This window comes from Echeneis naucrates, chromosome 5 (genome assembly GCF_900963305.1).
Source record: "Echeneis naucrates chromosome 5, fEcheNa1.1, whole genome shotgun sequence".
NCBI classification, from domain to species: Eukaryota; Metazoa; Chordata; class Actinopteri; order Carangiformes; family Echeneidae; genus Echeneis; species Echeneis naucrates.
In genome coordinates this window covers 23,983,719-23,999,010 of record NC_042515.1, presented here as the reverse complement: position 1 = coordinate 23,999,010, position 15,292 = coordinate 23,983,719, and the positions used below count along the sequence as shown (strand labels likewise).

The window sequence follows — 15,292 nt, the reverse complement described above, 5'->3', positions numbered from 1 at the left end:
CGTTGATACAAGGCAGGATGGATCCATGCTTTCATGTTGTTGACGCCAAATTCTGACCCTACCATCCAAAGGTCGCAGCAGAAATCGAGACTCATCAGACCAGGCAACGGTTTTCCAATCTTCTATTGTCCAATTTCGATGAGCTTGTGCAAATTGTAGCCTCAGTTTCCTGTTCTTAGCTGAAAGGAGTGGCACCCGGTGTGGTCTTCTGCTGCTGTAGCCCATCTGCCTCAAAGTTCGACGTACTGTGCGTTCAGAGATGCTCTTCTGCCTACCTTGGTTGTAACGGGTGGTTATTTGAGTCACTGTTGCCTTTCTATCAGCTCGAACCAGTCTGGCCATTCTCCTCTGACCTCTGACATCAACAAGGCATTTCCGCCCACAGAACTGCCGCTCACTGGATATTTTTTCTTTTTCGGACCATTCTCTGTAAACCCTAGAGATGGTTGTGCATGAAAATCCCAGTAGATCAACAGTTTCTGAAATACTGCCCTTCTGGCACCAACAACCATGCCACGTTCAAAGTCACTCAAATCACCCTTCTTCCCCATACTGATGCTCGGTTTGAACTGCAGGAGATTGTCTTGACCATGTCTACATGCCTAAATGCACTGAGTTGCAGCCATGTGATTGGCTGATTAGAAATTAAGTGTTAACGAGCAGTTGGACAGGTGTACCTAATAAAGTGGCCGGTGAGTGTATATATATGTATATATATGTATATATATAGAGCGAGAGAGAGCTTTCGAACTCTTATGGACCATAAAAGTAGCGGAAGCTGCTAAGTTAGCTTAGTTAGCAGTTTCGTTGCTAACTCGGTTAGCTACTGGCCATCCGTCATTTCTTTATTAAAATTATTAAGTTCCCCAGTGTATCCAGTATTAACTTCCGTGACAGTTTAACTGCACTGAATCATATAAACACCAAATATAAGGACAGGTTGAAGAACATACCGTAAGATTACAGCGGAATGTCCATTCACCGGAAACGGCCTATTTAATCGCTGTACCACACGTCGCCATTTTCAAAACGGCCAAGCTTTATTGCGCAGTCCTGAATTGTTCAGCAACGGAGTTTAAATAAAGAGACGGATCGTTTGAATAACTCAAGGTAAAGACACCCATTGACTGGAAGCTGCATGCTGGACGACTGAGGGTTTTATTCGGGGTTAAACGGTTCCTCTGTCCCGATGAGCTACGCTGTCTTCATATTACTTATCCTCTCTATACGACACTAGCATTTGTAGCTAAAGCTCGAGATGTATATCTAGTTAGATCTGGGTAGCTTGTGTTTAATCTTAAATGGGAGACTAAAGACCTCCTGAACTCCAGTGTACATCTCCACAGGAGCAAACATGCGACTGGTAGTGAACCGGGGAGCACTGACAGTAGCTTACATAACAGTATCTGAAAATTTCATAACATATGAAATGACTTACAGACACACATCAAAAACACCTTTGCTACACATGACTTGTTCAAACGTTAAGCACTTGACTTCCTGCTCCATTACTGCTGTAGAAGATACACAGTTTGCAGTGCTGATCTACCTAACAAATACTCTCTGTGTCCCTCCCTCAGTTCAACCACATCATACTATTTTACATTATTAAATTGCCAGTTTCTGAATCATGTCTTAAAGTAACCTTAACTCTAACCCTTTCCATGAAGGGAGCGAAAAGAGTATCCTCCCTCTGCCTTCTGACCATCAGACATCATGATCGAGCTGCCCAACTACAGCAGCCAGCTGATGCAGCAGCTGTGGGCACTGAGGAAGGAGGGCCACTTCTGTGACTGCACTATCCTGGTGGGGGACAGCCCACACCGGGCACACAAACTGGTACTGGCTGCCTCGAGCATGCTCTTCAGGTAGTGTGAACCTGATTTATTGGAGTAACATATCTGATCGCTTTGAACTCAGCAGACACTAAGATGTTTTAGACTGCTAAAACATCTTATTGTCTTATTTACCGTCATGAGCTAACAAACTTGTTATTCTGTCCTTTTTAGTTTCACCATCCTCAAAACAAACTTTAAATGTGTTGGACCAGTTAAAATGATATTAGTGATCTTCACATTACAATCAGACAGTTATAATCAACAAATTACACAGAATTATGTCCTCTGACTTTTTATATATTTAATATACAGTGCAGTTATTACGACTGTCTTGTTGGTTAGACCATTTGTGCTTAATTTACAGGATTTCCATGTTGTTTCCAGTTGTAGTCTTTTAGTCTAAAGCTATATTATTCACATTATCACAGAGCTGCCAGTATGTTTCCTTTTACCATAACAGCTCCAAACTTAAATAATGAAGTAAATACCTCAAATCTTTTTTTGTTTTTATTTGAATTATTACAGTTTTTGATTCATACAAATTAAGAACATAATATCTCAACATATTTGAATATTTCTTAAGATAGATCAAATTATGAAAAAAAAAAAAAAAAAAAACAACAAAAAACCCCACTGCAACAGCTTCTTCTAAGCTGCATACAGCAGAATATTGTTGTAAGCAGCATTAGAGAACGTTAAACTCTGGCCCACTGCAGGCAGAGCCAATGGCTGACCAACCCTTGTTTTTCTGTACTAATGTTGATGGAAATATGTTGGAAGTTTTTATTAAAGAAAGACTTATGATGAGCTCTTGTTTCATCTTCAAATTGTTTGCAAAATTGTGAAAAGAAATAAATATTGATAAAGATGTTGAAGACTAACTGTGACATAATGATATAATGATGATCCATTGAGAGCACTTCCCATCTGTGTCAGGTCTCTCCTCGATGGCTCCGACACCATCTCCATCGATACAGCTGTTGTGTCCTCACAGGAGTTCGACTGTCTGCTGGACATGGTGTACACCGGTAAGCTACCCATGGGCAAACACAATGTCAGCCGCATCATTGCTGCTGCAGACAACTTGCAGATGTTCGATGTGGCCATTGGCTTTAAAAACGTCCTGGCCAGCCTTGTGAAGCAGCAGCCCCGAGCCCCAGCCTCTGTTCCAGTCCTTTCCACACAGACTTCAAACCTCATCACAACCCACAAGGCTCAGAATGTGAATCCTGAAGGTCCAACTTCGTCCGACAGGGATGACCCTTCTTCAGAGAGCACAGAGCTAGAGCCAAAGCTGAGAGAGGAAAACTATAAGGAAGGTGACAACAACATAGATGAACCACCATCTAAAAGAGCCTGTGTGGAGCCTGACGAGTCCTCAGGTCAGTGTCAAAAGTGAATAACAATCCTCCAAAAAACATCACAACAATGGACTCCAAGTTTACATATCTGTGCCAACACAGAACCAGAAGAAACCAACTCCTCAGAGCAAAGACAAGATAAAAAGACAGCAGCAGAAAAGGTGTCCTGTGAGTCTCCCTCTGGTCTTCAGGCACAGTTCTCTCAGCTTGTGGAGCTCCTCGCCAAAGTGTCATGTATCCTAGAGCTGCTGACCCAGGCAGCAGAAAGCAGCCTGGATGAACGTGAGAGAAAGGTAGCACTCATCACCCAGATTGCCCACTAAAACCTAGAATATCTGCAACATGTTTTTTCCAACCCTTTTTGAGAATTGTCACCATGTGCTCCACATAAGAACAGCCTCAAGTGATTATAGTCATTTATTAAAGACTTCTGTTCACTGTAATAAGTGATAGTTGCTTCTAAAACAAGAAAATGATATAGACTTTGTCCTTTTATTTAGCAACTTTTTAATCTTCTTAAATGAAAGTAAAACACAGAAAAACAGAGAGCTCCTCGCATGTGTTTGTGCTGTTCTAGAGCTGATTTGAAGTTTCTATCTTTATCTGATCAGGAGTTCTGCTCATGCTTTGGAGTATAAATTCAGAAAAATCAGCTCCAAAGCCTCTAATGCTCTAAATATCTGATTGTCCATGTAGCTCTGTCTCTATTCTGTCAACACAATAAACTAAGACCAACTTCTCTTCACTCTAAGATCAGAGAAATACAGACATGATCCCAGAGACTTTGGCAGCTCGGCCCCTGGATGAAACACACTGATTGGCTGTCACGTCACCCCTTAGAACCAATAGGAACGTCCGATATATAGATCTGACTCTACACATCACTATGAAAGATGGAGGATGACAATTGATGAATAAACACACAGAAGTTAATCAGCAAGGCTCCAGTCGAAAGAGTCAGACTGCTCCAGATTTGAACTAACTTAGTCCTTCAGTTTATCCACTGAAGGCAGTGTCACACACAACAAATCAGGGCTATTAGAATAGCCGATTCTCCAGTTTAAGGAGGGACAAATTATTATTATTATTATTATTATTAGAAATTTATTTCAGTGGAACAGTAATGGACGGAGATTAATATGAAAGAATAGTGGCAGTAACATGAAACTGAATTTGTCTTTGAGATTACTTTAAACCTTTTATGCAACAAGCCACACCCCCACCTCCCACCCCCTGTTCACACTGGATCTTTCTTCCGCATACCTATGAGGGGCAGTTTTGAGGTTCAGCATCTTCCTTCAGGACATGATCAGAGATTGGCCTGCTCTACTCCCACAGCTAACATAAGGGGTTTCAAAGCCGATCTGTTGGCTAGGTTAGAAGAAAATGAAGAATCGTCAGCATAATAATTAACATCAGCTTGTGACTGTGAGTCTTTTGGCCAAAAGGTGATAGACAAAGAGAGCAAATGACCAAGAATTGATTGAATTGATGGAATTAGTAACATTTAAATTAAATTAGAGGTACAGAGCTGATTAGAGAACCGGGAGACTTACAACAAACACCACAACATATTCTTATTATACATGTAAGATAGGAATAAGGGTGGATCTTGATTGGTTCTCTGCTGTTGAGTTAAAGACGCGTCTCTCCTTCTGTCAGGTTGTGTGTCAGTGCTTTGAAGAGGCAGATTCCAGCTCAGGGTTGGAGAAACTAATGAGCAGAGTGATGAAGGGGCAACTCGGTGAGGGAGTGCTCCTCACGCTGCTCCGGCACGTCCAGGACAAAGCTGCATCCTCCTTCCCCCCATCGTTGCTCTCTCTGCTGGATGAGGTGGAGAGGACCACACAGGAGCAACACAAAGACCAAATCCAAGGTTGGAGAGTACGTGCTGTGACACTGCAAATCTCACTGTGAAAACCATGTTTAAATGCTGTTTCATATCTTTTCATTTTGTCTTATTTCTCTTTTTTTTTTGTTGACTTAGATCAGCAGAAAGACACCAACATTGATGAACAGGAGGTGGAGGAGGGAGAGGAAGAAAACAATAAAGGGGAGACTGAAGAAGAGAATGATATAAAAGACTCCTCCTCCCCTGCTCTGTCCTCCTCTTCCTCCCCCTCCAAGCCCTTTTCCTGCCGCTGGTGTAAGAAGGGTTTTGCCTACAAGTGCCGTTTGCTGGCTCATGTGAAGCGCTGTTCCATGTCCCAAGAGTGTGAGCAGCAGTGCCCACAGTGCCCGAAGAAGCTGGCCAACCTGCGGGCCCTCCAGCGTCACAGGGCCGAAGCTCACCGCAATACAGCACGTATGAAGAAGAAGGTAGAGTGTGATCTCTGTGGACGGACCTTCGCTCACCCATCAGGTAAGAATCAGGTTTGGGCTGTAATGCTGGACCATAAACAGCTCAGCTTTTACACTGACACCAAATGCAGGGGGTTATTTATGTGTGTGATGGATCTACGCAGACAGCATCAAAGATTTGTGTAGCTAGCTGCATGTTGGCTAGAAAGTGTTGATGGAGTGTATGTCCAGGCAGTGGACCATCAGCTGCTTCATTTATGTCTCAACATCGGTGGTTGCCTGGTTACCATTTTACCAGTAATATTTAGTCATATTAATATCCAGGTGTACACATCCTCATGTCCCGGTGCTCTGGACAGGGATCACAGCTTGTCTATTTTTGAGTGTGTGTCCTACTTAGTGTTCAGCGTTTTAAGCAAATAATGAGTTTTCATTTGTTTTTATGTGCAGCTTAAAGAAATAACTTATAGCATTAATGCTTACTTACTCAGATGTGGTGCATGTGGTAATTATAGATACTTAACTTGTCCACCCATCCACTTATCCTTTCAGGGCATGTGTTTGCTTATTTTGCATCATGTTGATATTTATGTGAACAGGGGACTATGAACTCTGCTCCCTGTTGTAATTTTTCAGGAATGATTTATCACAAACGGACAGAGCACTTTGAAGAAAAGCCATTTGTTTGTGAGGAATGTGGTGCCAAGTTTGGTGCCAATTCTTCCCTGAAGAATCATATGCGACTACACACAGGAGAGAAACCCTACCACTGCAAACACTGCAATATGAGCTTCAGTGTGGCTGCTGCACTTGCATACCATACCAAGAAAAAGCACTCCGAGGGTGAGACACACACAAACACGCAAACACAGAGAAAAGATCAATGTTTATGCTGTAATGTCTGATTGGAGCATATTTTGAGCTGCTGCATGAAAGCCTTTGGAGTCGATAGGGAAAGGAGGCAGAGTGAGCATATGCTGAAGACAGGAGCATCACTGGGCTCCAACAGAGTAAACATCGGCTCACAACAGGGCACAATAGTGTCATTGTCATGGTGGGAGAGAAGGCGAGGACGGACCACAGGGCCACACCTCAGCCTGTGACTGGCAGCTGAAGGCTGATCCATGGAGCAGTTGTTAGAGCTCACTGTTCCATGGGACAATCAGATTGAAGGGGCTTTTCAGCAGAAAAGAAGAGCATCACTCAAAGACCATTTGAGTTGGCTGTGGATGAAGAGAGGAGATCCATGGTTTAGCTCTACTTGGACACAAACCCCAGACCAATCATGCCAGCTGAGTGAACCTGGTGTCTGATGATCTGAGACCCAAAACACCCAGTGACCTCAGAGTCAGAGTTGCTGCATTTGGTGTTTTGAGAATCTGTCTTACAGGCCTAGCCTGCTTTCTAAAAATGTGTATTCAATGTATACAGTTTTGCTCACTCATTTTTTTGTGTGTAGGGAAGATGTATGTGTGTCAGTACTGCAAGGCCATCTTTGCTCAATCCATTGAACTGACCCGTCATGTGCGCACACACACTGGCGATCGTCCATATGTGTGTCGGGAGTGTGGCAAAGGCTACAGCCAGGCCAGTGGCCTCACCGTCCACCTGCACACCTTCCACAGTAAGAGCGCATCAGTCACGCTCACTCACATGTTGCCTATCCACATCAATCGGAGGAGTGGTGAACAATTTATCATTTCAGTCCTAACTGTCGCATTGTGTAGAGTCAGTAAAGATTCAGTGAAAGCATCCATCTGACGAGCACAATGCTGTGTTAACGAGTAGAAATGATGTCTCCTGCTCTCTGTCAGACCTGTCAGAGCCCCATGACTGCCAGAAGTGCTGCCTCAGCTTCTCTTCATTGGAGGAGCACCGGCAGCACATCCAGGACTTCCACCCAAAGGAGTTCCACAAGTGCCCCACCTGCAACAAAGTCTTCACTAGTGCCACCCTCCTGGAAAAACACAAAGGCACACACACTGGCGCCAAGCCCTTCAGCTGTGACCTCTGCAACAAGTCATACCAGGTAGGACCAGCTTTGCCACTCTGAGGTCGTCTTCTGATTTGGGCTCTTTTTGGTCTAGTACTTCATGAGATCATGACTGTGCTCCAGTGGAGTATTAAAGGTACTTAATATTCAAACTTAAAGTCTTCTCTCTGTTGCCATAGCAACTGTCAGGCTTGTGGTACCATAACAGGACCAACCACCCTGATGTATTTGCGAACCACACTCGGCAGCTCAAGACACTTGTCCAGTGTGATGTTTGTTTCAAGTTCTTCCCCAGCACCACCAGTTTGGCCAAACATCAAGCCTCCGAGCACCAGGGTGAGGACACCAGAGGTAATACATTCTCATATTATCAGCCAACATGTGGCCCTCCATCAGCTTTTTAGGGAATAGGAAAAGTCTTTTTACTTCAAGAATCTGACACTGCCAGCAACTGAATTGAAAAAGCTGTCTGTTCGGATTAAAGGCTAGAGTTTCAGAACACTCCGCAGTGAGAGAAACATGAATCCAGAATATCAACTGGAACAACTGTAGCTTCATCATACAATACATCATACAATATCAAATCTGAAGCAACCCCAGCAACAAGTAGTAGGCGCAGATAAATGGGGAGGGTTGTGGCAGGGAGGACACCGATACAGCCAAAGAGCTGATTTGCTGTGGCAACCCAAAAACTCTCTATTCTATTTACAAGCATTCATTTTACTGTGGAAGGAAACTGGAGCAACTAGAGGAAAGCTATGCAGGCACAGGGAGAACATGTAAGCTCCACACAGAAAGGCTCCAGGCCTGGAATTGAACCATCAACCTTCTTCCTGTGAGGCAACAGATTTAACCGCAATACCGCTGTGCCGCCCCTGGTAAAGAAAACATGGTTCGAAAATAGGAGTGTCACCAGTGAGAGCTGTTACCTTCCCCTGGTGAGGTGAATAAATTCCCCTTGGTTGCAAAACCACAACTTTTCAAACCAAATCACTGCAAGAGCCAAGGTCAAAAGTCCAACTCTGGGTGATGTGGTATCATTCTTATGGAATTTTTCTCTTTATTTCACTTTTGATCAGCGCACACATTTAGTTCCTATTTTATTCACAGGTGGTTATCGTTTTATTTTGAAGTTGCTAAAGGGTTGCTGTAGAGTAGGGTGGTGTATTTCAGTGAGTGGGATGATGTGCGTGATTTGTTGTTCGCTCTGATCCTGTGTGTCCTCCAGGCTCAGCAGCTTTGGCGCTTCAGTGTCCGTTCTGCCCAGCTGTGCTGGCTGTAGAAGAGGAGCTGCAGGAGCACGTCAGCAACCAGCACATCTGTGAGAGCAGTGCGCCAGCCAGCTGCTCGCTCTGCTCCCAGGTCTGCACCAGCCAGCTGGAGCTGCAGGAGCACCTGCTCTCCTGCCATATGGACACACAGGAGGAGCAGGCCTCTACTTCCCACACGGTATGGAGTCCTGCTGCTATGCTTTGATGGGGAGTTCAGTTGTGGAATAAAAAGAAAAATGGTAGAATTAATGTTTAACAGAGGTTTTTGAATTCTTGGAAGTCTGGTAAAGACTTACAGGAAACGTTTGACCTCTGTCATTGCCAACAAAGGTTATGTTAGGGTATTGAGTTGAACTTTTGTTACTGACCAAATACTTATTTTCCACCATAATTTACAAATAAATCCTTTAAAAATCCTACAATTTAATTTCCTGGATTTTTTTCTCATTTTATATCATTTCCCACTGTATCTGGTAATGAATAATCTGTTAACCCTGCTCTAAATGAACACTGGCCACCCCTCCAACCAGTAATGTAGTTACAAATGGCGAAGTGTTTACTTTTAAAATGTGGCATTTCTGTCCTGTCAGGTGATTTCAGTGGATCTGAAAGGCAATGAAAAGGCAGATTCAGTCAGCTCTGTGGAGCAGGTTCAGCTGGCGGCTGCCCAGCAGGTTTTTGTGGCTCTCTCGGGTGAAGGAGAGGGTGAAGGAGAGGGTGAAAGAGAAGGCGGACCATCTTCGGATGTGGTGGAAGTCAACATGTACGAGCTACTGAACAACTCTGTCACCTTCATCTGTGAGGACAAACCACCGGGCCCGCAGTCTCAATCATGAACTCTGACCCCTGGATCTGCTGGTTAAGATTTTATTGTATCCTCTGATCATTAACACAACAGCACAGACCGAACTGAAGAAGTGCTGCATGTTTTTGACTCACCCACCAAAGCAGTTTTAAATAGATGTTCAAGTTCAGATTTCTGTCTCTACATTCCCCGGACAACAACCTTCCCAAAAACCGGGAAAGTCTGCCCATGAGTTCTCTCAATCGAACTTGCCTTTTGTTGAGCTTTGAACCACTACTGAGCAAAAGCCATCATTCTGAAAAAGTCTAAGAGTTGTTTTTGTCCTGTTTGCTGTTTAAATGACTGCAGTTGTATGTAGGAATGAATAAACGTGTACGTGTTCCTGATGGTTGAAAAACGGACACACAGGTTACATTAACACCAAATGACACAACATGAACAGAATTTCAGACGGAGCTCATGAAACGCGTTGAGGTTTTCAGACCTGTCTATTTCATTGTCTTATAGATGTCACACAATAACAACATGAAAACATGTTTTAGAAGTTTCTGCAAATTTATTACAAATCAAAAACACATGTTAAATGTTCAAATCATGCCTCTTTATAATGAGCCATCTGGCTCAACGCCGGTCTAGTATTCTTTTCGCTCATGTTTCCTCTCCGACTGCTTCTTCTTGTTCAGCAGCTGGTTTGTATGGTTGTCTTGCTGCTGGGCAGTGCTGAACAGAGTGGGGGGCTTATTGCTCATCTTATGAAACAGCTGACTGATCATGAAGCCAAACAAGGAGCTAAACAAGACTGTGGAGCTGCAGATCTGAGAGGTCATTCTTTACCAGTCTGTTGCCGTGAGTCACTGCTTTCACATCAATCACTTTTTGATTATATATTGTATAAAACTATTGATAGCTGTAGCCCCCTGGAAGCTGAATCAGACAAAGCACAACATCATAAAGGAAAAAATAAATAGCATTCACTGGCTGGTGCAAAATCATTTGAACATCTTCATCCCTGTCCTTTCAGATAGCAGTCAGTGCTTTCAGTCTAGTGCAAATATTCACAGGCGTCAACTCCAGCCGAGGCGCCTGTGGCAGGTAACCATCATGCATTCTGTCCTGGGTGTCACATCTGGTATAGCAGCCCATATGTTGTGCATAGTGTCACTCTATTTGGCAGCCTGAAAGGTTGAGTCCTAGATGCATCAAGGCTGACGTGCATGGAACATTTGAACCTCAAATGTGTCTTCTTCCAATGTGATGATAGCTTTTCTGTCTTTGAATGGTACAGATGTGCTCACTCAGCCGCTGTTAACAGGCTGGACACAACTGCATATGCTATGATGACATCATACACCATCATCTTCTTCATTATCATTATTGGAACACATTGATCATGAGTGGTCAAACTCTAACATGGTGTTTGCTGTCTAATCGCAGCTCTCCCATCTCAAAAATCTCCAGTCCTTTTCCTGTCTGTGTGACCAGTGTGTGATGCTTTTAAGGACTCTCACGTAAACTAAGGTGTGAATCCAACATGGCCACCAGGTAAATTAGTATTGTGGTGCCTCCTAGCTGGTGAGCTTTTTGCGGGGCAGGTAAGCATTAGTAATCTGGTTCATCACCACCAGTGCAGGGAAGAAGGGCAGCAAAAGGAAGACCCACCAGGTCACCCCTCTTACTGTGGCCTGGAACCAGTCTGAGAACATGGCCAACACCACGGTCACTGTAGCCAGCAGGTAGACCACCAGGCCACAGGTGGCATGGTACAGCTTCAGCTTGGGCAGGGAGGAGGAGAGGCACAGCAGCTTGGGGAAGATCATGCAGATCCCACACACCGCCTGGAGCACAGTGGTGGCCATTGTGCAGATGCCCAGCAGACTGTGCCAGGTGGTCAGGTGGGCACGCTCTGAGACATTCTTGCTGGCCACCATGAAGCTCAGACCGGTGGCCGAAGCTATCAGGACCAGAGCTTGGCAGAACCAGTGGAGACGGACTTTACCTTTGCGGGATTTGAAGCAGAAAGGAGAGCCCTCAGCTGAGAAGAGGAGGATCCCCTCAGTCATACAAAGACAATACTGCAGGAGGAAGACAGGAGGAAGACAGGAGGAAGACATGAGACAGTGGACTTTTTTCTGATATATCAACATGTCCTGTGCATTACAGAGGATTGGATAGTGTTAATTAATGTTATTCCAGTTTATTACAACTGTCCTGTTTTTGTAGATTTCTCGTATTAGTTATGACAAACATTCTCATTAAAACCAGTAATGATGTATTAAAGATCATAATAACTGATCATTCCAAAGGTCTAAAGTTTTTAGTTCAAACTAACAGGAATAACAGTATAGGACGATTGCTCGTGGTGTCTTTTTGTCCTGCTTATTAATCACAATGCTACACCACTACAATAATATGTGACACACCTGAATTATGTTTTGATTATATAATGAAAATGAAGAGAGATGTTTTTATCATTATTATTGAAAAAGAGAATCATAAGTTAGAACCTGATGTTTCCTTCAGTGTTAACATAAACTACATAAACTTTGTGTAACCTGTTGCTTCATCACCATGAAAACACACGCAACCGTACACACACACACAATCACAATCAAGGTCAGTGTGTAACTCGATACCTGAGGCTGTCTCACCTCCCTGCCCCTCCCATCTATAATTCACAGTGGAAAGAGGTTGGAGACACAAAGACCAGCGTCTGCTAAGGTAAAGGTACATTCAGAGCGAACAGGAGGGTTCATATTCTGCTGATAAATCACTTATTTTCTGTAGGCCTGTGTAGAACAGGACCAGAGGTCACATGATCACTGTGCAATGTAAAACTGAGCAGCTTTACAGCTTTATATACTACATCCTTATTGAGGATACTACATTGCAGTGCAGGACACTTGCCTGCAGCTCCACCTACCTCTCTATATCTAGTATCTAGTTTTTGTATCTTACCAATATCAAAGAAATTAAGACATCAGTATTTGATGACACAAAACTCAAGGTGGCTGGATAAAGCTGCTCCAGTGTGTGTCTAAAACATTTTTTAAATTATTTTGTATGTAATTAAATGAAAGATGACTGCAGGCGGCCAGAGATTGACACAGAGCAGAGGGAAGGAGGTCTGACATGAGAGCATGATGAGATGATGAGAGCAAATAAGGAGAAGCTTGAACTTTAGAGTGTTCACTCTTAACTCTGTGTATGTGTGTGTCAGACAGACAGGTAACTTACAGCAAAGGACATGCACATCGGATGCCATGAAAACAAACCTGGAACAAAGACAAAGACAAATCGGTAAACATTTTATAGACATGAGTCACAAAATGAATGTGGCTGAAAGAACTTGTAGGACTGCTAACAGACCAGTCACTGATCTACTGCTCTACTGACATGATGGTCTAGTGTTCAGAATGTAAAGGCAGAGATTAGTGGGAATAGATTTAAACTCTGACAGAAGCATTTAGGCCACATTTCACTCAGTAGCTGACATTTATCTTTATCAATGCAAAAACTGTTGGAAAATCTGCAGTTTTGCTTTGTGTTTTCGTACAGTACACCTTTAATAAAAAGCCAATGTTCAATCTATCATCTATCATAAAAGCTATGTCTCTTTAAAATGTTAAAGCTCTGAAGAGGATTTAGGTGTTTGTGATTAATGATAATGTATAATCATAAAGATGCACTGAAATGCGGTCCAGACGTCACTCACTGGTTCCAGGTCTGGACAGCAGGGAGATGATGATGGTGAGGCCCAGACCGGTGATGTGAGCAGCTATCACGGCCGCCCTGCGCAGCCACACGTACAGCCAGAAGTCCCGCATCCCCAGGCCCTCTCCCACCGGGCTGTACTCCACGTCAGACGGCATGCTGGTGGCCCTCCTGGCGCCTACCTGCCGCCTGCAGAGAGTGTGGGAAGCGCTCTGAGATAGAGAGAAGCGACTCCTGCGCCGCCGACACACCGTATGAGCTGCATTTTCAAGTAGTTACGAAGTGGGAGAAGTCCAAGATCGAAAGGGGATCAGCTGATTCACTGAGAGTCCACAGGGGAGGGCGGACCGGGAACCGACCAGACCTGATTCAGGCTGATCCCGATGACAGCACGCAGAACTTCCGGCATGAGGTTTTCAGATCAGCTCCAGGTTAAGCATTTCATATTGTATATGAGTGTAATGTTAGACTGGGATAACGTCACACTGAAAAGAAAACAAAGACCGGGGTCAGATTCTTCAGACAGGTCCGCACCGATCCACTCCAAGACCTCGTCCAGTTTCCGCAGATTTGACGGAACAAATTAAAGGAAACATGTAATCCCCCTGAGCTAAATCCGTGCCAGCTACGGAGTAAACAGCTGAGGAACAGAGACAGAAATATCACCACCAGGCGATACAACCGCGACTCGGGCTCCTACTGTGATCCCACCGGTTCTCTGTCCGGCTCCATAAAGCTCCAACACCGGGGCCCATTGACGGAACAGACCTGACCACAGCAGCGGCGTGGGGCTCCAGCTGCCTCTGGGGACTGCTTGTCTTTTGACTCCACTTCCGGGTTTGGTTTCGTCCATAATCGCCAAAGAGCGCCATTGGAGTGAGATGGTTCACTTCCGCTTCTCTGCTGTCGTCGCAGCTCAACAGCAGAGAAGCGCAAAGCTGAGACAGTGCATCCGGCGGATCATTGATTTCAGTGTCCATCTCAGAAGTCTGGCCGCATTTTAATCCAAATAGGAGTGAAGTCCAGAAAGTAGGTAAAATTACTCCAATCCAGCCAAATTAGATATGAACATAATTAGGCTTAAAAAGGCCCATGACAGACACATTTTCTTTGTTTACCATACACGAGTGATCATAGCTGGTAGTCTGTAGAGTTCTGTATTGTTCCTGTCACCATCTGCGTCATTTGATAAATCATTTTCATTCATCGATCTTTTAATAAATATGGTCAAAACTGCAGAGCGCTGTTTTTGTCACCCTCAACAATCAGGCCCTTCTTAATACTCCAGACGGTCAGTGTACTCAAAGTTTTTCGCAATTAACCAATTTCTACAGAAACCAAACAGTACGCAAAATGTAAGCATCTGATGTGATCAGTGAGTAATAAGGTTTCATGTGTATGCACCTGTTTGAGTGGTCACACTTGTGACTTTTTGGTGAATTTAACAAAAATGATCCTCAGGACATTACTATCTGAGAGCATGATGGTGTGTCTGCAAGATGTAAAATAAGTCAAATGATAATATGGATCAGAACCCTAATGTCATACTGTCAAAAAACACTTCATCAAGCCTGAATGCACCTTTTTCTCTTGGACAGCCAACATTGGCATCAGCACCAATATTTACCAGTGTGGAAGAAAGGCTTAATTCCCATACTGCCCAGCGGATGTCTCCTGAAATGGAATGCTTCGTTTATGACCTCCTTTCTACAACTGAAATTAGTTTGTTATGCTAACCTACATGCTTTCTGTCATTAAGGCATCCAGTCTGCCCTGGAGTGGCTCTTGTATTGAAAAAAAAAAAAATAATAGAAACACAAACGCTGTATCAGCATTAACATTTAAAATGTTTAACATATGTATATTTGGTATGACCCAGGCAGATCTCGTCAGTTAACCTGTCACATTTACAAGTGTTCTTTGAACAGAAGACTGTTCTTCTATACAATAGTACATTTTACTGATGAAATCATTGGTATTATTCAAATACTGCAATTGTGACATGTCATTGT

General features: G+C 43.7%; 2 protein-coding genes and 1 long non-coding RNA gene across 4 annotated transcripts; 2 read left to right on the top strand and 1 right to left on the bottom strand.

Annotated features, from left to right (window-relative positions):
• Positions 1-1,026: 1,026 nt before the first annotated feature.
• Positions 1,027-9,966, top strand: zbtb40 (zinc finger and BTB domain containing 40). 2 transcript variants are annotated; one of them, XM_029501347.1, is made up of 12 exons: positions 1,027-1,110; positions 1,671-1,868; positions 2,775-3,220; positions 3,302-3,492; positions 4,862-5,075; positions 5,187-5,561; positions 6,137-6,343; positions 6,960-7,124; positions 7,315-7,529; positions 7,673-7,829; positions 8,722-8,942; positions 9,355-9,966. In XM_029501347.1, the coding sequence occupies exons 2-12, from the start codon at positions 1,717-1,719 to the stop codon at positions 9,598-9,600; spliced, it is 2,589 nt and encodes an 862-aa protein (XP_029357207.1). In that variant the 5' UTR covers positions 1,027-1,110; positions 1,671-1,716; the 3' UTR covers positions 9,601-9,966. The 2 variants fall into 2 exon arrangements, with proteins under 2 accessions (XP_029357207.1, XP_029357206.1); XM_029501346.1 differs by having other exon boundaries at positions 7,673-7,844.
• Positions 9,967-10,109: 143 nt separating this feature from the next.
• cyb561d1 (cytochrome b561 family, member D1) lies at positions 10,110-14,160 on the bottom strand. Its single transcript, XM_029501353.1, has 3 exons — positions 13,282-14,160; positions 12,804-12,841; positions 10,110-11,641 (listed from the first exon to the last, which is right to left on the bottom strand). Exons 1-3 carry the CDS (start codon positions 13,436-13,438, stop codon positions 11,135-11,137), a joined length of 702 nt encoding a protein of 233 aa, XP_029357213.1. The 5' UTR covers positions 13,439-14,160; the 3' UTR covers positions 10,110-11,134.
• LOC115043151 (uncharacterized) lies at positions 13,210-15,134 on the top strand. Its single transcript, XR_003840718.1, has 2 exons — positions 13,210-14,309; positions 14,879-15,134. It is a non-coding gene; the product is annotated as an uncharacterized LOC115043151 (long non-coding RNA).
• Positions 15,135-15,292: the final 158 nt, after the last annotated feature.

Bases quoted from the DNA above. Each gene is read 5' to 3' on its own strand.
- zbtb40 (XM_029501346.1), top strand. From the start codon at position 1,717: ATGATCGAGCTGCCCAACTACAGCAGCCAGCTGATGCAGCAGCTGTGG. The intron at 1,869-2,774 runs GTAGTGTGAACC...CATCTGTGTCAG, and splicing joins GCCTCGAGCATGCTCTTCAG to GTCTCTCCTCGATGGCTCCG. The intron at 5,076-5,186 runs GTTGGAGAGTAC...TTGTTGACTTAG, and splicing joins ACACAAAGACCAAATCCAAG to ATCAGCAGAAAGACACCAAC.
- cyb561d1 (XM_029501353.1), bottom strand. From the start codon at position 13,438: ATGCCGTCTGACGTGGAGTACAGCCCGGTGGGAGAGGGCCTGGGGATG. The intron at 12,842-13,281 runs GTGAGTGACGTC...TCTTTGTTCCAG, and splicing joins GCTGTCCAGACCTGGAACCA to GTTTGTTTTCATGGCATCCG. The intron at 11,642-12,803 runs GTAAGTTACCTG...TTCCTCCTGCAG, and splicing joins CGATGTGCATGTCCTTTGCT to TATTGTCTTTGTATGACTGA.